The 26396-nt window shown below is 35.9% G+C and overlaps 1 protein-coding gene across 1 annotated transcript; it reads left to right on the top strand.

Moving 5' to 3' along the window:
- The first annotated feature begins 1973 nt into the window (after positions 1-1973).
- LOC126586597 (protein CASP) lies at positions 1974-11104 on the top strand. The gene is made up of 19 exons (XM_050251503.1): positions 1974-2236; positions 2752-2862; positions 3110-3288; positions 3667-3816; positions 4281-4369; positions 4524-4633; positions 4732-4826; positions 5089-5144; positions 5595-5757; positions 6855-6947; positions 7597-7725; positions 7921-8040; positions 8338-8418; positions 9086-9193; positions 9309-9452; positions 9571-9672; positions 9807-9886; positions 10665-10757; positions 10836-11104. The coding sequence occupies exons 1-19, from the start codon at positions 2149-2151 to the stop codon at positions 10894-10896; spliced, it is 2052 nt and encodes a 683-aa protein (XP_050107460.1). The 5' UTR covers positions 1974-2148; the 3' UTR covers positions 10897-11104.
- The last annotated feature ends 15292 nt before the right edge of the window (positions 11105-26396 follow it).

Consider the following 26396-nt stretch of genomic DNA (forward strand, 5'->3'; position numbering starts at 1 on the left):
AGGGTTTTTTTTGGGGGACAACCTATTTTTTTTGGCTTTGGGCCAACCTAAAAGATAGGGTTGGAGTTGCTCTAAGGTCCTTGCGATTCTGCAAATCTGCAGTTCTACAATTCTGCATTAAAAGGCCTATTATTTATAAATAAAGTGATAGGTGGCACTATAGGAAATAGTTACATTGATGCCAAATGGTATTTTGAGGGTGCAGACAGACATCGGCAGAGAAAAACCATAAAAGGGAGTTCCCTGTCAGACACCAGAATCCAAAGTTTCCAGAAAGTTTAACAAACCATACAGGATTGATGAAAAAAATTGAAACCCAAATACTTATTTTCTAAACTTAAAAAAAATTGAAATCAAGCGAACAAACTATTCATAAATTGAGTTATACCTTAGTTGTAGGATTCAAAACTTAAAAATCACCATATATCAATAAAAAAAGAGAAATTTTATTTAAACTCATCTAACTTCTTTCTACATCCAACTTTAATTTTAAAAATTAATTGTCTATTTTACCCTATTGCATAATTACTATTAAGTACAAAATCAAATTAATAATAAAAATCAAATTTATCAATAGACCCACATACTATAACTAAACCCTAACATCACTCTTTGTTTATCCTACGTTCATTCCGACTAAAACTCTAATAGCTCTGATAGAGAAAAACAAGCTTTTCTATTGATGGATGATGATTTTGAAGTTTTTAATCCTCTAACTAAGGTATGACTCGATTTATGGATATTTTGTTTGTTTGCTTTTTCTTGGGATTAAATTTCATACCATTTATATTATATTGCATTTATTTCTCTATGTCGTATGTATACGCCCCAAAATACTAATGCAAGGACTTTTGATTAGTACTGCAAGGACATAAAACTTGCTTCTTGGTGCAAATAAAGATTGCTCAACCTTAACCACGAACTAGTGGGTGGCATGTCTTGCACCTTTTTTATTCGAAATAACTCCAATTTTTTTATTTGTTTATTAACATAGCAGCAAAACACCCAACCCTATGTCACTTCAAAGTTTATTAGAAAGTTCATGAAAATAAAAATGACTGAACTGGAGCTTGCATAACATTCTCTTGGCAAATTCAAATCTATGGAATGATCTCTTGGATCCTAAGTCCATGGATGGGTTGTGGTAGCAGAAAGAAAAAAAAAACAGCCATGGAAATGCTAGTCCTATACAACATATGCAATTATAGGGGGCAAAGGACGCCTCTTTGAAAAAAAATGCTTGCATGTGATGTTTTGCGCATGCACACGCACTCATCAGACATACATCCATTTTATGTTAGGTAGTCATAGAAATTTAATTCTTGGATTGCTGGTTTTTGTTTCTTCATTTGTATGTGGTTTACTGAGCTAGTGTGTGCATTTTGCAGATCTAACCATTGCAAGAAATTATTCTCCAGACGTGAGTTTGACCCCATGCTCTAACCCTTTACCGATTGTCATTTGATTGTCTTGACCTTTTTCCAATTGCATTTCAGGTGAAGAATTTGACAGAATCACCACGAATTGCAAATTCAGCCGTGTCAAATCTTTTGTTGTCCATGCCTACAACTTTTTTATAAAGAGAATGGGTGTAAAAATAATTTTACATTTTGAATTGGGTTTAAGAGGTTAGTTTAGGTAATAAATTTGGGTTTAAAGAGATATTAATTCTTTAATAAAAAACAATATGGGTGAAGAGAGTAAGTTGAGTGTAGAGAGAGGTTAAATGGGTTCAAATAAAATTTCCCATAATAAAAACTTGTTTTTTCTTACAAGACTTATTAGGATTTTAGCCAGAATAAACGTAGAATAAACAAGAAGGAATGATTTAATGTGTTTATTGATAAATTTGAATTTTATTATTAATTTCATTTATACTTAATAGCAATTATGAAATAGAATAAAATAGACAAATTAACAATTCAAATTTAAATTACACGTAGAATGAGGTTAAAGTGTAGAAAGGGTTACATGTTCAAATAAAATTTCCTATCAATTAATAAGCCTAACCAAAAATCCAGACCTCTGTTTTTCTCAGATCCGTCTTTCTTCAATTTCTCGATCTCTCAATCCGCCACTGCCCCTTGCTGAATCGCGAGCTCACAAACGACGTGACGTTTCAGGCCGTAGAGATCCAGCGCCGCGCCAATGGAGGCTCCTCCGCAAGGTGGATCCGACAGGGACAAATCCAAGTCCTCCTCCTCTCCCATCTCCGTCGTCTCCAATTTCTGGAAAGGTAAAGTTGAAGCTTAGATTTGCTTTGAAGAATATGGGAATGGTAGCTATCTATAAGGATCCGCAAGTTATTCTTCATGTCATCCCTGTAATTTGCTAATTGGATTCTGTGTTACTGGCAATACAAGTAGAAAATTACATATATATACAGAAATGTGCAATTGCCTAAATTTATTTGTCGTTGTAGGGTTTTGTGTCGAATTAGTAAGTATTCAAGTTGAAGTAACTAAATCGCGTGATAGTAGTGAGAATGGAATGAGTTTATCCATAAGAAATCGCACAAAGGCTTGAATTTGCATAATTGGATTAGAAGATATACGTAGATGGAGAGGATATTCGGAGATGGAGGTTGGATTACGATTCAGTTTAGTTTGGAGTCTGTTAAAATCGGAATATTGCCTCGTGGATTGACCACTGTGGTGACCGAGTTAATTGGTTTGTGAAACAATTTAAACAAGACCATTATTCTAAAGATTATTTTTCAATGGCTGCTTTTGTTTTTTCTTTTGCTTACAGATTTTGATTTGGAGAAGGAAAAAAGTGTCCTGGATGAGCAAGGGCTTAGGATAGCTGAAAATCAGGAAAACAGCCAGAAGAACAGACGGAAGCTTGCGGAGAGCACTAGAGGTATTCCATTTTATCTGTATCATGACCACGGTGTTAGTTCACATTAGTTGGTCCAGGGAGGGAAGAGTACCCACCTCTCTGTCCTTGGGCTAGCGTGAATTTCTTCTTGAAAGTAGAGATATTGGGTACCAAAGTGGAGATATTGCGTACCTTTATAGAGAAGTGTTTTCTGTGTTTTAATTGTTTCATCTCACGTTTGCATGATGAAAAGCATATTTGTTAATTTTTCAAATTGTTTATCTGACAGATTTTAAGAAAGCATCACCGGAAGACAAGCTAAATCTCTTTAATTCATTACTGAGAGGTTACCAAGAAGAAGTTGATAATCTTACCAAGAGAGCGAAATTTGGAGAGAATGCTTTTCTTAACATCTATCAAAAACTTTACGAGGCTCCAGATCCTTATCTGGCGCTTGCTTCAAGTGCTGTAAGTACCACTGGCATGCTTCGTATAGTGTTTTCTAATGTTTATGTGAAATGTCAAACTTGATTTAATACGTGCTTTCATCTTTATTACATTAAATTGATTGAACTTTAACGGAGCAAGTTTTGTTGTGACTCTTCTGAGTATCATAAGCTAGTCTATAGTTAGAGTTGTGACTCTTATGAGGCCAATTGAAGTATCTTTAGTGTTGTTTGAGCAATGGTTTCATATAGATGACTTGGAAAAGTTTTACAATCAATTTACTTCTTCACTTATTGACCGAATATTGTATCTCTTGAGTGTGTGCTATGTGCACTCTCTGCTTGTAAGCTGTCCCCTGTGTCTATGTTTCATTAGTATACCTTTATTCATCTCCTGCAGGAGCAAGATGTGAAATTGTCTGAACTAGAATCTGAGAATAGGAAAATGAAAGTTGAGCTTGAAGAATTCAGGACAGAAGCAACTCATTTGAAGAATCAACAGGCAACAATAAGAAGACTTGAAGAGCGTAATCGCCAGTTAGAGCAACAGGTTCGTAATATTTAGTATTTCTTTCTTAATTTAAAAAGCACCTCTATAACTTCTCAAGTGGTCTGAAGTTTTTCGGTTTCTCAATGCAGAAATTTTTTTGAGTCGTGGTGTAAAGTTTTTTAATATTCACATCTTGCCATATCAAGGATATATTAGTTGGGTTGCAAGTGGTTTCCTTCAGACTCTACCTTTGTGAGCCATGTCCTAATTAAAGTTAGATGTAATCATGTAAACAGTTTCGAAACTGAAGATTGCTATTACCTTCAGTTATTATGCCATGTGCTCTTGCAGTTCATTCTATCCAAATCAGTGTTGTTTTTCTGATTTCATTTTGTTACTATTGTTATTTGACATGTAATTGCTGGAGTGTTTGTCCATATCGAAAATTAACAGAATTAATGTACGTTTTTTTAGTCACTGGTGATATCTCCTTTTAATGGGTGAACTTTCTCATGTGCTGTTAGATGGAGGATAAAGTTAAAGAAATTGTGGAGATCAAGCAACGCAGTTTTGCGGAAGAGAACCAGAAAATGCTTGAGGTCATAAAAGAAAGGTAAAAATTCCTGACACAGATTTATGGGACTGATGCCAAGGCAAAACCACATTAGATTTCTGATAGGATTTTGTTTTTCATCTTTTGATGTCCTTATTGAAAGCTGTTTTATCTTTTTGTGTATCTTGATATATGATCTCTTCATTTTATACAGAGAGCAATTGTTGCAAGATCAATTACGACAAGCTAAAGACAGTGTTTTCAATATGCAGAAATTACATGAGCTTGCTCAAAGTCAATTGTTCGACCTTCGTGCTCAATCAGGTGAGTTCCAAATTTCCGGATTTCTTCTGGGTCATCTATCTCTGCAATCAATGTAATAAATTATTTTGAAGCATCTCATGTTTTCTCTTATGTTTCAGATGAAGACAGAGCAACCAAGCAATCCGAGGTCAATCTTCTGATGGATGAAGTTGAACGGGCTCAGACACGGCTTCTTAGTCTTGAGAGGGAGAAGGTGTGTGCTAAACATTTTTTTACATTGCAAGATTTGAGTTGTTCATAATCCACTTTCAACGTTAGTTTTGCATTCTTTGTTTATAGGTGCTGCACATTGTAGTTTCATAGTCTTTTGTGCAAACGGATTGTACAATATAATTTTTATTGTTTGTTAAGGCCCAAGCGGTAGCAATAATTGTTTATTCAATTTCTCGCTTTTGCTTCTTGCGGTAAATGGTTCTTCATTGTTGAAGCTCCCTTTTTCATTGAACATTTTGCAGGGACTCCTGCGCTCCAAATTACAGACAGCAAATGATGATACAGAAAATAAGAAAAGGTGAGGCACTCCAGTGTTGTACTTGTACGCAATGTCCCCAGAGGCTATTGTCTCAATTCTGTTTTTCTTTTCCTTCAGATGGTAGTTATTAATAGAAAAGCCCAACCCCTCTTAAAAATTTAGAATTTTCAATGCTTGCTTAGGTGAATTTTATCATTTGTCCTATACTTTTAAGGATTCTGTGAATTCTATGTACAAATTGCTGGCTTAAGAAACTAAGCATAGTCATCATTTTCTTACTGGTAATATCTTAGAACTTACGGAAGAAAAAAGAAAAGGAACATCTTCCAGTCGTATTCACGAAATTATCTGATTAAATAAGTGTTTCTGGTATTAGATATTGAAGGTATTCATATTTTGTTTCTTCAGTGATTGAGACTAGTCTTTATATAGATTTGTTCTGTTGTTTTTGGGTTATTTTTCTATTGTAAGTTTGTTGTTGTGCTACAGTGATGTAGATTCAACTAGCGTCCTTGAGAATTCTTTAATTGCTAAAGAAAAGATGATCGCTGAACTCAACATGGAACTTCACAATATTGAAACAATGTTGTCTAATGAAAGAGAAGAGCACCTGAACGAGATCAAGAAGTTGAATGCACTGCTCATTCAAAAGGTATACTAATTTTGTTGCTCGGCTCAATGTTATTACTATTTTAAGACCTTAAGGCAAACGTTTTGTTAGGGATTTGAACATTGAGTGTCATTTTTAGGTAGTCCCTTATTTTAGCTCTATGATGCTCCGGAAACCCAAGTTATGTAGTTGCTACCCTCTCATTTGATATACTGTATTATATAATTGAGCTCCCTACTCCCATTACCACCGTCTTATGGCTGGATCCACCTTGGGGCAGGGGTAATCAGCTGCTTCCCCCCCTCCCACCCCCACAAAACCCACAAAAGCTATTGATCTCAATGGACATGCTTACTTGGAAGCTGCTTGCAAATGACCTCAGGCCCCCCAGTGCTCGATGAAATGCCTCACTGAATAAATTTACATGCTATTCCATCCTACGTGCACTATTCATTTCATATTGACACACACACACACACCCAATCATTTTTCCTGGATTCACCACTGCACCCTGTCATTTGATTTCCTGTATTATATATGTTGATGCACAAAATCAGCGAGGACTTTGGTACAACAGAAAGTGTCAGGTTTGTGACCTTCGCTTGGTTGCTTCGATCATTAGTGAAGATAAGTACGTAAATGAATAGGGACAGGGAAGCAAACACAAGATGTACGTGGTTCACCCAGATCGGCTACGTCCACGGAGTAGAGGAGTTCTCATTAATTGTGAAGGGTTTACACAAATACATAGGTTCAAGCTCTCATTTTGTGAGTTCTAGTGAATAGTTTAGTACAAAATGACATTAGAGATTATTGTGGGAGAATGATCCCTATTTATAGAAGAGAGTTTCTAGTTTTGTTCTAACATTGACACGTGTCGTGTTGTGATTGGCTTCTGATGTTGACACGTGTCGAGCTGTGATTGGCTTCTGATGTCGACACGTGTCGCATTGTGATTGGCCTCCTGGTTGAAGGGAAGCTCTTCTGGGTCCTTGACGGTATAACGTTGACCGGTGCTCAGTAGTTTCGGGATTGGTCAAGTATGGTACAAACAATATAGTTGAGCTCCCACTCCTGTTATGTACCACAGTCAATTTTTTCTTTGTTCTCTAAGAATTTTATCATCCCTTTAAATTCAGGACACTGCTCTTGAGGAGATGAAAAAAGAGCTTCAAGCAAGGCCAACAACTAAACTGGTTGATGATTTGCGTAAAAAGGTTAAAATTTTGCAGGTAATGCCATCTTTTGTATACATTCTTTAGCTTGGAAGTTACCTGTTATCTTTTTAGCTTCAATTTCGTCAGTGTTATCAGAAGTTTTTTCATGCTTTTAAGTTCTATTGCTTAGTTGTTTTAGACTTGTTAATGTTGTTTGGAGAAACCAAATTATAAAATTTCTGGTAAGAAAATTAAGTTCCATCTCCAACAAATTTTCATTGTACACAATGCCCGGGAATCTGCAATGAAAACTTATTTATGGGACTGATGTGAAAATTCTTCAAAATTATTAGATCAGGTTTTTTATGGTAAATTTGGCACTATTGGTACACTAATATTTTAGTCCATCTATTTAGTCTATTACTAAAGATCTATGTTAATATGTACTTTAGATGATTGAAATTCGAGTTTTCTTTCAATGATAATTTCAAATGCATACATCGGTGGTTTTATTTTGTTGTTTTTCTTTTTTGTGCTTGATTTTGTTCGTTGTACTTGTAGTTTCTTATATTTAACTCCTGATTTGTATGCCTTATTTGTTCTCGTTTATCTTCTGTAATGGCATAGAACTCCTAGTTATATTTGAAGAATTGTTCCCCAATTTCTTCTTACCCATACAAAGTTCTCTTAATCTCTGTTTAACTTCACATTTTTATATTTGTAGGCAGTGGGTTATAATTCGATTGAGGCTGAAGATTGGGAGGTAGCTACAAGCGGGGAAGAGATGAGCAAAATGGAGTCTCTTCTTCTGGATAAAAACCGGAAAATGGAGCATGAGCTCACACAGTTGAAGGTATGATGACATGCATGCAGACACTATGGATTGGATTACTTTCTAGCTCTAGTGGGAGATAAACCTTGAATTAAATATTTCCTAGGGATCATAGCATGTCTTTCTGTGGGAATCTATGGATTGTAGTTTGATTGATGCCTATTCTATAACTGATCTCTCATGTGTCTCTTGTATTTTTTGTTGTGCTGCTTTCAGGTCAAACTTTCAGAGAAAGCGTCCTTACTGGAAAAAGCTGATGGCAAGATAGCAGAACTTACAGTAAAGGTTAACGAACAACAAAAATTAATCCAGAAGTTGGAAGATGACATACTGAAGGTTGGCATCGATGACTCATTGTCCCTTGAATGAGTTTTACTTTTGGCTTCCATGATATGAACAATGAAGTACATTTATAATCTTAACATAGTGGATGTTAGAACAATAATATCAATATCTTTTGCAGTTACAATTTTGATAAGTAGAATTGGTTCAGATTTCATAGATACTAAAGTAATCTAATATTGACATAAAACACATTCAAACTCATGCATATATGTGTAGAGCATGTATGTACGACTTTTTACTCTAGTTACCCCTACTGTTATCTAACTTTACTTTTCCCTTGTACTGCAGGGCTATGGTTCCAAGGATAAAAAAGGAACTTTATTTGATGACTGGGATCTTTCAGAGGCTAGGAGCACTGAGACGTCTGAGGTACCCCTCCTCTCTCTCCCTGCCTCCCTTGCCACCACAATTTTCTGAATATTTTCTCAAATTCTGTACCCACATAAAATTTCATGAGTCATTGGGTCAAAATTTTCGAAAATATAATTTCTGCTCTGCAGTAATGCAATTTGCTTCCTTCCAGGTTGATTTGTCACTTTTAGTCTTTGATAAAATGTTTTTTGGTTGTTAGATGTAAATATACTTGCGACTTTAAAGTGTAAGAAAGTTTGAAATTGCTGAGTTAATCTTGTTCTTATTTGTACTCCTTTTCTGAACCTCAAAAAAACCGAGGGAAGCATAGGAAAATATATGAAGTTTTGTCTTCTTACAAATTTAAGAGTATTTTTAGCGCATGATAATGCCTGTGAATCATTTCAGCAACCGTACCAGTAGGTTTTGGTTGGTTTTAGACTGCATTCTAGTGCTTGGGTATCTTTTGTATATCATAGAACAACAATGGTGATGGTTGCAAAATTAGTTCACAGTTACTATATCACTGCCCTTTTTGGTGTTTAGCTTTTTAACTACAACAAATTTTGGTAATTGTACAGTTAAGTTAGTTCTTGACATTTCACTACGCATTCCATTTTACTCTCTGGTTAGCAATCATTTGGTTTCACATTAATTTGTTTTAACAGTACCCTTTCTGAATCAGAATGTAGATCAAAAGCATGGTTCCTCGGACCAAGACCAAAGCTCAATGCTTAAGGTTATCTGTAATCAGAGAGATCGATTCAGGACACGCTTGAGAGAGACAGAAGAAGTACGTTGTTTATTTTCAAACATCAATCGTTGCTTTGGTTTTACATTCTGCCATATCATCTAGCTAGATTACTGGTCCAATCATTCAACTTTGCTGGCTGATTTTATTGTTTTAGGAAATAAGACATTTGAAGGAAAAGATAGGAGCATTAACAGTGGAACTGGAAAAGACGAAAGCTGATAATGTCAAACTCTATGGAAAGATTCGTTATGTTCAGGATTACAGTCTTGAAAAAGTAGTTTCTAGAGGATCAAAGAAGGTGCCATACTTGATCTATTTTTATCCTCTCTGCTTTCATTCTTTTATTCTTTTTTTCTTTTGTTGTTGGGAATGTTTGTAGTTCCTTAATGTTATATCCCTTCCGTGGTATATTTCAGCCGGCAGAGGATCTTGAAAGCGGTTTTTCATCAGATGTTGAGTCCAAGTACAAGAAGATATACGAGGATGACATAAATCCTTTTGCAGCCTTCTCGAAAAAGGTACTTTCTGGTGAATATGTAAAGTTTGTTAACAAAGATGCATATACCCTGTAATCAGACATACAACGTACGTCCATTTTACTCTTTTATTTGTTAGCGATCATGTATTATAAGTACTCTTCTTGTGTATATAGGAAAGGGATCAAAGGTACAAGGAGTTGGGTTTCAGGGATAGAATTACTCTTAGCAGCGGACGTTTTCTTCTTGGAAACAAGTAAGTTCACATAATCTTATTCTCAACTCACAGAATGTAATGCAGAACGACAAAGAGATAGAGGAGATGTCAAAAACACATAAGGCTTGACAGAAAAATGATAGAAGAGCAATGCTCAATTCCTCGTTACCATAAAATTATAATTCCAAATTGTCTCCTTTAGCATATCAAACTCCCTTCCTAATATACTAGTGTGCCAAAACATCTTCATCAATGCAAATACAACTCCCTAAGCCACTGAAACATATTAAATGATAATTGTTCCACCTAGCCACTTAATTTAAAACACAACTTACAATGCGTCAAAATTACTACAAAACATTACATCACAACCTAAGATACATGAATCTCAAATTAATAATTAATGGAATGGATGAACACCAAAATACCAAAAGCTGGAATAAACTCCTTATTCACTACATCAGAATGTGTCTCATAAATCAGATTGTGCTCATTCTTTTCACAGTCAAGTTGTCATATTATCTTAATTAACAGTGCAATTTCCGTTGCTTCTCGTAATTACAAGTTTGACAACGACTCTAGTTGTCCGCCCCGATCCATGTATATGGCCACCCCTTTCACCAAAATGAGAAGGGAAATTACTTTTAATGAAAAGAGGGTGTGTTCAAACAAATTTTGTGTGCTAATTGAATAACCCTTCAAAAGTGTTTTCTCATGTCTGCATCCGGTTGAAATGGTTTTCTTTTAGAAAAACATGTATGCAAACGGAGTATGTCCTAAGGTAATTTACTTTAACAAGAAAAAATTGATCTTACAGGTATGCTCGGACTTTTGCATTTTTCTATACAATTGGGTTGCATATACTAGTGTTCACCTGCCTCTATCGAATGTCGGCTCTGAGCTATCTCAGGTATTTATCTATTCTATTGCATTTCAAGCAGTTTCGATCGTTAATCTTCTCACACTTTGAAATTTTCTGTTTTTGCAGCAATGGTCAGGAGGATGTAATTATTGGAGATAAACAACTGAACCTCCCACGTGCGATCTAGGATCGAAGACCATTTCAGCCCTACACATGAAAAAAGTATGTATATAACAAAGATGACTTTAATCGTCGAGGAAAACAAATGATGTATTTTTTTTTTATAATTTTTTTATGTTTTTACGGATTTAACATATTTGATAATACGTTTATTAATTCCGTTTGGTACTATGGAAGATGATTGAGTTTAATGCCAAGTAGTAATTTGTTGAAAACATGTGTTACCATCAGAATTACTTGTCTACCTGCAATCATGTTACCAGATGAGTTTATTGTTATTCTCAAGAGCATTGATAAACCATGCAGCCAGATCTTCTCTTTCTCCAAAAGAGTGGGAGAGAAACGGTCGCACTTCTTTTGCGCTCACACAAACTTGAACCCTGCGGACCGGTAGTCTTTTGGCCCTTGTTTCTGTATGAACATTTGCTTTCAGGGACAATGACATGGTCAGGTCTAGGCAATCAGAAGTGTGATCGGGAACGTTAAACGCGGGGAAGCGTGCTATGCCTGCTTTAAATCCATCGTCTTTGGAAGAATTATGATCATGCAACAAGATGAAAGATTCTCCAGAACCACCTTCTGGGTCTTAGCACCCATCAAACTAAAATAATCTGCAGCCCAAAAATGTATGTGCATACAAGGATCAGGCTAAAACAAATGTCAAAGGACTCGAAACTAAGGCCACAATATAAGGTGCCGCAGGTCACAAAAGCCGAAAGGCAAAAGCAGTATTATTGAGCAAATAAGAAACACATCATGCTTATGCAAGTTACAACAAGTGCTCAATCCAAAAGCCAAAAGCCAAAATTCAAAAGCAATGTTAGTGGGCAAAGAAACACATTATACCGGCAACAAGCCACTCAATGCCTGACACCCAGTCATATAAATTCAAAGTCGTGGCTCACTTCAACCAAAACACATACACATTGAGTATTATACTGTTTCATTCATTAGACATATGACATCTTAGTTGGGTTAAGAACCCAATCTTACATACCACAATTCCAACTTATAATTATATATTTATCAAATCTCCAATAGTTGTTGATGGCGGGATATGGATGGATTGGTGACAATAAATGTGTTGGTGGAGGCGGGAGGGTTGGCTGCGGTGATTGTGATAAAGGTAGTGGTGACGATGGTGGTGATAGGAATGGTGGTGACAAGAGTGGTTGATGTGTTGGTTTTTATGGTAAAGTAGTTGAACACTAATTTTCTTTTATACGTATCTTTGTTTTTTATTTTTTTTATTTTTGGATTCTATTATTAGAAAACACTATTCATTTTGTGACTCTGTGATTTAAAAACAGCATACTAAACACAATTTAGACTCGTGTAAACAAAATTGATCTTTCCAATGGACTAATGGTTGAACACCTGCATCGTTTCCTTTCTTATACATTATGCGGGCAAGTATGGTATTAGGTTCCACTTGTTGCATGCCATCACCCATCACTTGGGGTAGGGTTGAATTATCTATCACGTTAGTTCCCAGATGTTTCTTGAGACAGCTAACATGAAAAATAGGATGCATTCTTGTACCCGGTGGAAGCTTGAGTTTGTAGGCTACAAAACCAATCCTTTCAAGTACTTCATAAAGACCATAGAACCTGGGTTGCAACTTATGATAGATGTGAGGTGCTAGACATTGCAATTGATAGGGAACAAGCTTCAAATAGACCAGATCACCAACCTCAAATTGTCCTTCAGTCATTCTCTTTTCAGCCTGCAATTTCATCCTCTCTTGTGCCAACTCAAGATTTCTTTTGAGCACTGCCAACACCTTATCTATTTCCATTGGACTTTGCTCCATCCAACCTCACAAGGAACTATCTGAGGAGGGGAATAGCCATAAACCACTACAAAATGAGTGAACTTAGAACTAGTGTGAAATGATGTATTAAAATAAAATTTAGCCCAAAGTAACCACTGCACCCAACTCTTGGTTGACTGCTAATAAAACTGTGACATCCCATATCGCCCAGGGGAGTAAATCCTCTAAGCCTTATATGTATATTCCCATCTCTAACTAGCACAAGGCATTTTGGGAGCTCACTGGCTTCGGGTTCCATTGGAACTCCGAAGTTAAGTGAGTTCATGCGAGAGCAATCCCAGGATGGGTGACCCACTAGGAAGTTCTCGTGTGAGTTCCCAGAAATAAAACTGTGATGGTGTGGTCGGGGCCCAAAGCGGATAATATCGTGCTACGGCGGAGTCGAGCCCGGGTTGTGGTGGGGGCCCGGGCAGGGATGTCACAAAAGTACCTCAGATAAGTCTCTAAACATCTGTTCATAACTTCAGTTTGGCCATCACTTTGAGGGTGATAGCTAGAACTCATGCCAAGCTTAGAATCTGAAGTTTGAATAGTTCTCTCCAAAAAGCCCTGATGAACACTGGATCCCTATCACTGACAGTGGAGTTGGGAATGCCTGGACGCTATGTAAGGATGAGACATAGGCACAAAATTGGCATATTTGGATAACCTATCCACTATGACAATCACATCTGATTTACCTTTGCAATTTGGCAGCCCTACAATATAGTCCATGCTAATATCAGACCAAATTCTCTTAGGGATTGGCAGTGGTTGTAACAATCCAAGAGGTGATATTGTTCATATTTGTTTTGTTGGCAAATCTGGCACTCAAATACAAACTGCTTGATTTCCGTCTTCATACCTTGCCAATAAAAGCTTCTTTTTTTTTTCCACTATGTGATAAGTTTTAGTAACTCCTTGGTGCCCATCAAATGGTGTGGAGTGATATACATCAAGAAGTTTCTTTTGCCATACAGAATTGGGACCAATCAGACGTTAAAAAACCATTTTGGATTGAGAATTTGGAAAGTATAGTATTGTCAGCAGCACTAGGCACCTGTGGCAGCAACTTCTTAGTTTTCTCCTGGATCTAATCATCATGTTCATTGTAGGTTCTCAATTCATCTAGCCACCTAGAATGAGGATAGGACAAAGCTGCACACTAAGATGAGCGAATTTCCACAGAAGTAAGCACTGACAACTCCTGAAGTAAAGGAGAACCTTGGTTTTGTGAAAGTGCATTAGCACTAAGTTGTCACCCCGACATTTGTTCTGTATTTCATAATCATACCCCAAAAGCTTAGCTACTATTTCTGTTGAAATTGACTATTAGCCATCTAGTTTAAGAAGTACTTGAGACTATTATGGTCAGTTCTAATGATAAAGTGTTTCCCCTACAGATATTCATGCCATTTTTTTACTGCATAAACAATGACTATTAGTGCTCTTTCATAAGTAGAGAGGGCCTGATTTCTTGGTCCTAATACCTGACTAGTGAAAGCAATAAATCTATTATTTTATCATAGGACATCCCCAATCCCATTTTTAGAAACATCACATTCCAATTCAAATGGAAGTGAAAAATCAGGTAGTGTTAGCACTTAATGGAAGGACATGATATCCTTTGAGTTTGTTGAAAGTGTCAGTGGCCTTTTGGGTCTGATGGAAGCCTTCTTTCTTTGTTAGTTGATAAAGGTTGACAAATCCTGTCATAACCTGGGATGAACTTCTTGTAATACCTAGTTAGGCCTAAGAACCCCCTTAATGCCTTGACGGTGGTAGGATAAGCTAGTCTTTAATTGCCTGAATCTTGGAGGGATCATCAGCCACTCCTTTTGTAAAGACTACATGGCCTAGATACTTCACACTTCTTTGCCCAAATGAGCATTTAAACTTCTTGAGGAACAATTTTTCTGCAGAACCTTGAACACTTCTAGCAAGTGTGACAAATGTTCTTTCCATGTTAAACTATAAATGAGTATATCATCAAAGAATACTAGTACCAATTTTCTCAAGAATGGTCTGGATATATCATTCATGAGATGTTGAAAGGTTGCAAGGGCATCACCAAAAACTCATAGTGACCTACATGAGTTTTGAAGGCAGTCTTGTCCACATCTTCAGGTTTCATTAGGATTTGATGATACCCTGACCTAAGATCTAGTTTTGAAAATATGTGGCTCCATACAACTCATCTAAAAGATCACCAATAAGAGGAATGAGATATTTATCTTTAATGGTGAGTGCATTCAGCTCTCTGTAGTGTACACACATCTTCCAAGTGCCTTTTTTTGTTTTTTTTCCTTACTAATAGTACAAGAAATGAGAAGGGACTATGAGTATGCCTAATAAAGCCTGCATCCAACAATTCCTTAATGAAACCTGGAATGAGTGGAATAGGGTGATCATGGGGTCTAGAAGGAGGTGGCTGGGAAAGAATCACAAAGAGGTCATCAAATTCTCCTAGCAAGTATTAGAGGTTTTGCAGTTGCTTGGGTGTCAAGTCACTAGCAGCTACACTACGGTTTTCCAGAGAGTAAATAAAGAGTCCCAGATTTGATTTGAATATTTCCCTATCAACATTTTGCAAAGAGACTTTTTGAATTAAGGTATTAGGGTGTGGAGAATGTGACAGGTTGTACTGTTGGTTGTTCTTGGTGAACTCCATGGTAAGGAGATAGAAGTCCCACAAAACTGGACTTACTGGAGGTAGCCACTGGACTCCTAGGACCATATCACAACCTTTTAAAGGTTCTGCTCAACCTTGACCGTTGGATATGGATGCACCATAAGGAAGATGATAAACAATAGAGAGAGAAAGGAAGTAAAATTCTATTTTTCTTTTGTTACCGTTACAATTGAAAGGCCAATGCCTTCAAACCTCAAGTGTGTGAATGTCAGATGGCAATACAAACAAACTTATTTAAATCTAGGCAAATAACTAAAAGCCATTATAAATTGGCCTAGTTTCATTACATTTTAACCTTCAAACTTATAACAACTAAAAGCTATTACAATTGGTCCAATTGCTTAGTGAGAAAGGCAATCACAAGCTGACTATAACAAGATCTGCATCACCAATCACAAGGAGCCTCATAATATTCACCAAAATCTCACCACATGCGGAATGGAATTTGGAATGCAAAACTTGTGCATGATCAAGGACCGTTCGAGTAGTAGGATCCTGTAACTCACATTGAACCCACCTTGACCAACACTTAATAATGCTAGAGGGACTTTTGAACTGCAATGGTACTGGTAAATAGTCTCTCTCTTAATTCGAAGCCGAAAAATGCTTTTGGGGGCAATGACATGGTCAGGTTTTTGGCAATCAGAAGTGTGAACGCGAACATTAAATGCGGGGAAGCATGTCATGGCTCTTAAACACCATTTCAACCAAAAGACATACACTTAAAGAGTATTATATTGTTTCATTCAATAGACATATGACATATTAGTTGGGTTTAAGAACCCAATCTTACATGCCACGATTCCAACTTATAATTATATACTAGCAAAAATGCATGCGCTCCACTGCGGGTTTTAAATTCGTAGTTTACAACAAATATGAACCATTTCCCACAAAAGAGACAAAGTTTGAATAACAATACATATTAATCAATTGACACTCAATAGCCACCAACATCTTAACTGCATTAAAAAACACATATAGCACTATACACATAATAGATACTTCTGAAAATTCCATAAAATCACAAATCAACACATTCATTTATAAATATTTTAAAAATTAACATAACATCTAAACCAACATGATAAAGTAAGTCTTTAAGTTACATTACATTCTATTTACCTTACATCAAGAGCATATGAGCAATCTAAAGGGAGATTTTTTAAGTTACAGTTGTATACATTTCCAAAAGTTTCCCACATTGATTAGTCGTTCATTTTGCACTTGCATTTTACTAACTCTACGTTAAGAGTTCTATATACAACCAAAAAAGCCAACTTCAACGACTAAAAGGATGGACTTTCAAGTCCCAAATATATATAGTTTCAAAAATTACCCACGTTATTCTATTTTTCATGTAACTTGTCTGTTCTTAGGCTTATCACAAAATTTTCTATTTCTTCTGTATTGTCGTATAAACAGAAGAAATATTAATACATTAGTAAATGACAGGTATTTGAAAATATAAATGCGAAAGAGATATTTACTAGGAAAATTCTTAACCTTTTTTTTTCTTGACTCGGAGTTGAAAAGACTTTTCTAAACTGAACTTTCTATAGGTGGTGCTGCGACATTAGTGTGTGTGAGAGATATGCTTCAACTCTTTTTCAAAAAGTGATGGGGTTGATGAAAAATTTTGAGCAGCCGTATCTTCCTCCTTAAATTCAACCATTGATTCATAAGAAAATTTGGAGCTTGATTGAACAGCTTGTACTTTGTCGTAAAAAAATCTCTTAGATTAATAATGCATTTTCTAAGTGATGCCATAATTAAATTGACGTTAGAAGAATTGTCTCTATGATTGAAATTGTGAGATTATTATGAATCGTTCGGGATGCATAGGTATGCATATTATTACCGGATGCCTTATTTATATTTATGATAGTGAATAGTATTATGTCGACGTAAATTATTGATGTACCAATGTATGATTTTATTTACGTTATTTGTTCATCGTTGCTGTACCGGTGTTAGTACTCACCCATGCCAGGGCAATCTTTCATGTGTATGTTCACATCGCACAGTACACTCACTTTGGATCCATTGTAGGTGCCAATCATATCCTAGATTGCTATAGACAATTAGAACTCATATGTGATACGCATAGCGCCAGTCTTCACGTTATTGTAGTACTAGAGCGTATATAATTATTACACCCAGTCATGTTAATGTCAGAATATCTCTACATGAACTCCTATGTTAGCATATGTCGATGAGCACTCAATATGTTATGTTTGTTTATGCGAGATTATATGATTACCAGACGTTAGATATTTATTTACGAAATATTATGACGTATTGAATTCTCAAGATATTGCAGACTACGGTAAGTATTCTCATGCTATATGTAGTAAGTATATTTTGGTAACTATATTTATTTTACACCGAGGGGTTACTATGTTTTCGAAAAGGTTTTCACAAAACTTTATTTTTATGCAGACTCACCCTTGTTTTTCGCCCATCCAGGTTTTAGTAGCTACGCTTTCGTGTCAGCAAGGATTCTTGGCAAACTTTGGTATATGTGATTACCTTCGACAATATAATTCTTATCCTACCTTTAATGTACTTTACTTATGTTCTGACATCACATGTGAATTGGGTACACTCTCGCTCACATGCGCACTCTTACATTTAGGCACTGTTAGGTTTAAATTTATTCACATTTTCCATCTAACTACACTTTATGGCTTCATCACCTTTCGGGTGTCAGCCAGCACAACTCGATTTAAAGTCCAGGTGGACATTCCGGGTTGGGGTGTGTCATACATATATATATATATATGTATGTATCTGTATATATCTGTATATATATATGTATATGTGTGTATATATATATATATATATATGTATATGTGTGTATATATATATATGTAAGTATTTGTATATGTGTGTGTATATATATGTATATGTATATGTAAGTATATGTATATGTGTGTATATATATATATGTATATGTATATGTGTGTATATATATATATGTATATGTATATGTGTGTGTGTGTGTGTGTGTGTATATATGTTACTAATATTTATTATACAAGAAACGTAAAATTTCCATATAATTTCTATATAGGTTTAATTGGTAATCATAATTAGGGTGAGTAATAATCTTTATTGACATAATCAGAGTCTTGTGGCATAAGTTATAAATATGTTATAATAATTGGTTATGTATTTGTCTAGATGGTAGTATTTTTGAAATTTGGGTTTTGTTTGAATGTTTAATATTTGGTGGGTTTTTATTTGAAAAAATAAGAGTTTCAAGGGCATGTCTAAAGAATCCTTCATTTTTTAATGATTGCAGTTTTACTTTTGAAGCTAAAGTATCTATCAACTCATTTTGGATTTTATGGCTCAAATAGAAATGATGAATCTCTTTATTGTCAATGAGTTGGAATCGCTCTTGCATTATTGGATCAAACTCCGCAATCATTTCAAGTAAACATAAGAAATTGCCATTAGAGACTTCATAAGATCTTTCACTACAAGAATGTCAAGAAAATAGGGCTACAATGACCAAGGTAAAGTGTCACAGAATACTAAAAATTCGTCACATATACCATGTGTGACGAATTTTGGTCGTCACAAACCGTGTCACCTATGTGGCATAACCGATAGTTTATGTGACAAATTTTTTATTCGTCACCTGTCTTCAATATGCATGATGCCCGATTCCTCACATAGTCTCATGCCCAAATGTCAATATTGAGTCAGTTTGTGACGACCTAGGTGTCACAAATCCTAATATAATGTGATGGATAAGTATATCGTCACTTGCTCTTACAAATTTTTTATATTTTCTTTTTATTCATTTATTCTTTTACTTTTTATCATTTTAGTAAATTAAACTAGAATGACAACTTACTATGAATGTTGAGCAAATACTTTGAAACTTAATCACAAAAACACACATAATTTAAATATCGATAGTTTTTACATAAACATGTCCAAGGTAACCCAAATGCAATACATCTCAATTGCATCTTAAAAGAGATAATGCCATAACCCAAAAAAAAAAAAAAAAAAAAGTTGGCTGATACAAAATGTGTAGCATCAAGCAATCTAGAAGAAACTAGCCCTTTGAAGAAGTGCAATCTTTATAGCTCCAACTGCATCATCATTTCTTCTGTTGTAAACAATTCCAATATACCTATCAAAAACTCAAACAAAAAGATTAGGTAACTCAAATTTTGTTAACTTTACTCGTATATATATGTCAATGCACTTCAAAATGGAGGTGGTGATCCAATGAATACCACTATCGACCTGCAAAGGACATGAATGGATCTAGGCAATTGAATGAACTCTATGTTGGAAAAATAGTGTGCTTGTGGGTTAAGGCTAGAAGGAAATTGCTTCAAGGTCGTACCCAGTGCACAAGGCTCCCGCTTTACGCAGGGTCTGAGAGAGGTGAATGTCGGCTAGCCTTACCTCCATTTATGGAGAGGCTGCTCCCAAGTCTCGAACCCAAGACCTACCGCTCATGGGCGAAGGCACTTGTCATCGCACCAAGTGCGACCTCTTAGGGCATCACTTAGGGCATCGTGTGGGAGGTTCCGCAATAAATCTTAAGCAATGTTACACAATTAATATACTTACACCAAAAACATATGATTAAGGTATCACATGGTAGCCTTTTATAAAGAACATAGCTGCATAAATCTTAAGCAATGTTACTAACCAACTCTAAATTATCTCTAACAAGCCCGTTGACAGATCATACAACTAACCTATAACTAACACACTACTCAGTCAATACAACTAACCTACACTTCTATGTTATTGGCAAACTAGTGACTGGGACAATTTGTAGGTCAAAAATGCAATTTAAGAATGTCTTTGGGTTGGGGGGGGGGGGGTACCTGATAGAAAGAATTCTGATAGAGTTAAGGTTTTCATGCTCCACCTTGGGAAGTTCAATGCAATGAAATTGAAAGATTATTTTAAAGAGCAAGGGCCAAGGGATTATAAAAATAGGCATGTATTTGATATGTACTAGCATCTTTTATGACTGGATGAGTCTCTATCCCTTCTCCCTGATCACCCTATTACTTTAAAAGTTGCTCAAGCTTTTAGATTTACATCCTCTATCTTTCTTCAAATACAGAACGCTTACTGCTTAAGTCCAAGTGAACATCAATAAAATAATATCACTTCTTCAACAAAAAATTCACAAATAGTAGATAAAAGAATTGACTGCAGAGTGCACAGTAACACATAAATAATTATGATTCAATTTCAAAGCAATTACGAAGCTAAACTATTTTCTTTCAAAAATTAGTGTGAACGATATCTTAATTTTTTTTCTTTACTCAGCAACAACCTGGAAATTCCAAAAAAAAAACAAACAAAAACAAAAACAAAAACAAAAGTATATTGAAAGATTAAAACCTCCTTATGTGCAAATAAATCAAGTGAATAATTCCAACAATAACCCAGAATATAGAAAGCGAAGGGCAATATCTTGAAAGTCAAGGACATTCCATATATAAATTTAAAAAAAAAATAGAATTTTACCTAACTAGAGGCCTTGGAAGATGGATGCGGAGGAGGAAGGCTATTGGTGTGCTCAATTTTAGAGGCAATTACCTGCAAATCCAAATCCCTAAGTTAAAAAAAAAAGTGATAATATGAAATACTTTAACCTTAAAGCACTGAGCGACAGAGTGGTCTTGTAGGTGTGAGGATTTTGGCATGGATTTTAGCTGTTGGTAGGGTTCTTGGTTCACATTTGAAACTCTTTGTCATTTTTTTTGTCGAGCTTCTCACCAAAATGTCTCCAATCACTAAGTTCATCTTTTGCTAACTCACTTTTTGAGAATTGTTCTAAACAATTTACAACAAAATCAAAAGACTTTGGGCTGGTTTGGTATTGCTGTGCTTTAAAAAAAAACTACTTCTGTTGTGCTGTGAGAATAAGCAACTATGAAATAAAGTAGTAGAGTTCGGTAAACTTTTTTGTGAAAGTGCTTTTGGAAAAAAAAGCAGTATTATAGTGTTTGGTAAACTTTTTTGTAAAACAGATATAACTGTGTGAAATGACCAAAACTGGTATAATCCTGGATGTGCCATTAATTTAATTTTTTTAACAAATAAAGGTGAATTACTAAATATATATATTTTTTAAAAGAAAAATATTTATAAACCTTATCTTAAATATTAATTAGTATGACAAACTACTTCAATTGAAATATTATATATAGAATAGCTAGGATTCATTAGTACAATATTGTTAATGTACTTGAAAGTAATCTAATTAGATGCATTCATCAACACATAATCTTAATGCAAAGTACAAACCACACAGATCATCAACATTTAAATCCACATCACCACCATTTTCATGGTTATGATACTCATCACTAGCATTTTCCTCCACATAACCACAAATTTCATGATCATGAGCCTCTTCACCAACATTTTGTAACTCATCATGAACTTCGTTTTCTATCAAATTTTCAACCGATTCATTGTTTTTTGAAATTTTTTTTTCTTAGAAATCCTTTTACACTTTCGACGATTTTATTATCCTTTGCTTTTTTTTTCTTCATATTACCAGAGAGTTGTTTCCTAAAAGACATGACTTCAATAATTTGTTTGTAAAAATTACCTATGTCACGCCCCAATCCCGACATATGTCCAGGATCGACACGTAACGTCACCAAGTACCAATATATCTAACATACCCTGCCTCCGGGATATGGACAAATCACAACTCAAGATTCGAATTGCATAGTAGTTTTTCGTTTACTCTATGGCTGCATCTAACCTCTTTGTTAAACTGCCTACGTACCCTCCGACAGGATCAAGCCATTCGTAGTTCACCATTTGTTAAACTCTGAACTTTTCGTAAAACACTGCCTAATAGAAAACATAGAGTACCACACTACACATCAACCATAAGCCAAACAAGAGTTGTCATCATGCCATTCACACACACATGTGCTTTCCAACACTATTCCACAATCATATCAACCAATAACACATACAATACACCAAAATGTAGGGCTAGAGTGACACAGTTCGGCCGAAGCCTATATCTTTAAAGAATGTGATTTCGGACCACTCAATGAAATCCAACATCGGGTTCCGAACCACTCAACGGAACCAAAATACCAAGCGGGATTCTGAACCACTCAATGGAATTAAGACCATGATACGATTTCAGACCACTGAACGGAATTGCGGAGTAGAAGGGATTCTGAATCTCTCAACGGAATCCGAGTAGATACGATTCCGAACCATACAACGGAATCGTGAAGTACAATGGATATCGGACCACTCAATGAAATACAAGGCATGATACGATTCCTGACCACTCAACGGCATCGCGGAGCACGAGGGATTCTGGACCACTTAAAGGAATCCAGACGGAGCAGGGAACCGGACCACCCAACGGAACCCCAGCCAGTTTCGAACCACTTAACGGAACCGAGCGGAAGTCCAAGGAACATAACAACGGCTCGAAGAAACAAAACATGAATCAAGTGCTCAATTTACAAAGGCTTAACAAAATGAAACAAAGCACAAGTACTAAATTTAGAATGGGTCAACGAAGCAAGAAATGAAACAATATCGAAACAAACAAATCCCACACTGGGTTGACGATCCACTACTAGTCCTCACATTTCACAAACAATTCAACATGTATTTCAAATCACATTTCACAAATATTCCCAATATATATGTCAAATCACATTTCATAATAAAAAATTGATGGCTAAACATTTAAAATCACATTTTAATAGAAATCACATTTATAAAACCAAGTCATATCCACAAAGAATACTAAATACGAAAACAGGGTAATAACCATATCACATATATTCAAGTCACTCACTAACCAATGTAGGCCCACTAGACTTCACTTAGTCTACAGTAATACTAATTTTAGTATTTAAAACCATTCAAGACATGTTGACCAAAAGTCAACTCTCAGTTAACGGTAAGGTCTACAACCCTATGTAATTCGATCCGGAATATCCAACCACTGATTTTCGATTTGTAATTTCCCAAGAGTCTCATTTATCTTCTAGAACAATATGCTAAAATTTTGGAACGATCCAATGGTCGGATCTCCGCTAATTGCTAGAATTAGGTGGCGATCAACAATTAGTTTTACAAACTTAAAAATTCAAGTAATCAAAATCCGTATGTCGGATTCCTGATCCATAAGTTTCTATTATCCTCAAATATTACGTACTATAACACATCGAAGTTTGGCGACCATCCAATGGTGTGGCGTACCATAATGAAAATAGGTCCAAACAATCAAATTAAATCAAGCAGATATCAAATCTGAAATCAAGACATCTAATTTAACTTAAAAAGGCATCGTTAGTCCACTAGCCACGCACCGTCGCAGGTGGCGGTTTCTGACGAACGGAAACCTAATTTTCCGACTAACTCTAAAAATTATCAAATTTTGTAGGCAAATGGAGCTCAATGAGATTAACAACTTTCATACATAGGCCGAAGTCTAATTTGGCTGGGAAATACCTAAAAAATGCCTCGATCATTTGGAAACCTTAGAAATGGATACTCTTGATTCAACACCAAAACGAACTCTGACGCCCCAGCCAATGCATGGGCTTTGTTCCTGAGTTTGAGGGGAGTCTATTGGTGGTGGTGGTCGATGGAATTGGCTTCAGGAATGGTGAATTGCCGCCATGGGACCCTCGGTGCCACCGACGTCGTTCTTCGCAAAACTAGAGCCAAAACTCGTCGGGTTTGAGTGTAAATGCAGGAAGGAGGGTCGTGGAGTTAGTTCTAGGTGGTGGTTTGACTAATTTCGTCGGAAAAATCAACGATTTCATGTCGAAAATTCACGCAGGGACGGGGTCAGGTCACGTAGGTGTAATGGGTCGAGAAGTGACCTGGGTTGGCTGCCCTTCCCTTTTTCTTATTTCCTTCATTTCTCCCCCATGATTGGCCCGTCTCTCTATCTTTTCCCTATTTTCTCTCCTCATCTCTCAATCCTAGCTACACACGTGGCATAAAATAAATGCTCCAGCAAATCTGGAGCCTTCCAGATAATGGCCAAATGACCATTTCACCCATGTCTTTGCTCGTTTATATCTCATTCGTTATAGCTTCGTTTGGCGAACGGTTTTCGCCTACACACTCATGAGGTCGAGCTTTATCCAAATATGTAAATAAAAGTGACAAAACATATAGGAATTAAATACGTCCGTGAAAAGTCCATTTAGTTCATTAAGGGTGTTTTCGTAATTTTACTTACAAAAAAATATACGCCATAATTATAAACATGTCAAAACTAAGAATACAAAATACGTAATTTTAAATAGTGAAATTCGAGGATGGATTTCACATCCTTTCCCCCTTATAAAAATTTCGTCCTCGAAATTTCCATTGTCATCCCCACCTACTCAACACTTCAATAATTCCACTGAGAACGAAACACTAAATGGTGTTCACACTTCATCTATTCTCAGATTAAGCTAACCTCAAGTTCAACAGTTCCAAACTTTAATTCACCACACAAAAATAATCATAAACATAGCCATGTCATCAAAGACAATACCACTTCCACGACACAATTATTAACGTCCACAGGTAAAGGTACTTAGACCTAATACCTAAGCTCTGATACCACTAAAAGTTGTCATGCCCTGATCCCGACATATGTCCAGGATCGACACGTGACGTCACCAAGTACTTGTATATCAAACATACCCCGTCTCCGGGATATGGATAAAGCAAAACTCAAGATTCAAATTGCATAATAATTTCTCATTTATTCTATGGCTGCATCTAACCTATTTGTTAGACTGCCTATGTACCCTCTGATGGGATCAAGGCATTCGTAGTTCACCATTTGTTAAAGTTTGAACTTTTCGCAAAACACTTCCTAGCAGAAAACATAGCGTACCACACTACACATCAACCATAAGCCAAACAAGAGTTGTCGTTATGGATGCAAATTTTCTCCTCCTCGATCTTGGACGATTTTGCACCTACAAAACAACTAGCACTTTAGGTTAAGGCCAAAAACCTCACGCGCCCATGATGAATGGGGGGGGCTTTGGCCGAAGAACCTCCGATGCCAAAGCTAGAATTTTAGAGAGAAAGAGTGTTTAGAGCATTTGGGATTTTTTGTAAGAGAATTGGAATTAGTGTTTGGTGAAAATGGGAACCAATATATAGGAGAGGAAGGGTGTGGCCGGCCTTTAGGCCAAGGAAGATTTATTTTGGGGGGTTATGGAGATAATGGGCTAGTTATTTTGAGGAGTTATGGAAATAATTGGCTAGTTAATTAGCAAATAATAATAACCTAATTAACTAGCTATTTGAATGTCATAAAAGGGAAAGAAAATGGTAGCAAAAAGCAAAAAATAAAAGGCATGGCCGGCCCTAGTGGGTAACCGGCCTTTGGTATGTTTTTTGGTTATAATTTGATGGTTTAATTGATAATTAAGGGATTGATTAGGTAATTAATCCCTTAATTAGTCAACTTTGGGAAATATGAAAGGAATATATTATTTAGCTAATTTATTAGCTAAATAATGGAATATAAATAAAACATATAGAATAAATTATATTTTGGGAATTACCTTATAGAAAGGATTTGATGAAATAGGCTTTAAATTGTTACCTATTTTGGGCACTTTTGACTTGGTTGAAAGATGATTGCCCGCTGCTCGTGCACAGGAATCCCGGTATGCCTCAAGGGTATTTTTGTCCTCTTTTGTCCAAAAGTCCACGTGTCGCCTAGTGAATATTTTTGGCTCCACAAATGCCCCCACAGTTGTTGGGCTGCTTGCAGAAAATGGCAACAGGTGTAGAGATTTTCTCGCTTTAGGAAACTCTGAATTGCTTCCTATTTTGTTGTTGATTCTCTCTTTTAATAGGAAATTAAATCCTTCTAGGAAAAGGAAATAAATTTCCTTAAAGTTTATTTAAGTCCACCTTAAGTGGATTATTAAATCAACTTTTAGAGAGAAACTTATTCAACCTTACAAGAGAGAAAGAGAGCTTA

The sequence above is a fragment of the Malus sylvestris genome, chromosome 10 (assembly GCF_916048215.2).
Source record: "Malus sylvestris chromosome 10, drMalSylv7.2, whole genome shotgun sequence".
Classification (NCBI taxonomy): domain Eukaryota; kingdom Viridiplantae; phylum Streptophyta; class Magnoliopsida; order Rosales; family Rosaceae; genus Malus; species Malus sylvestris.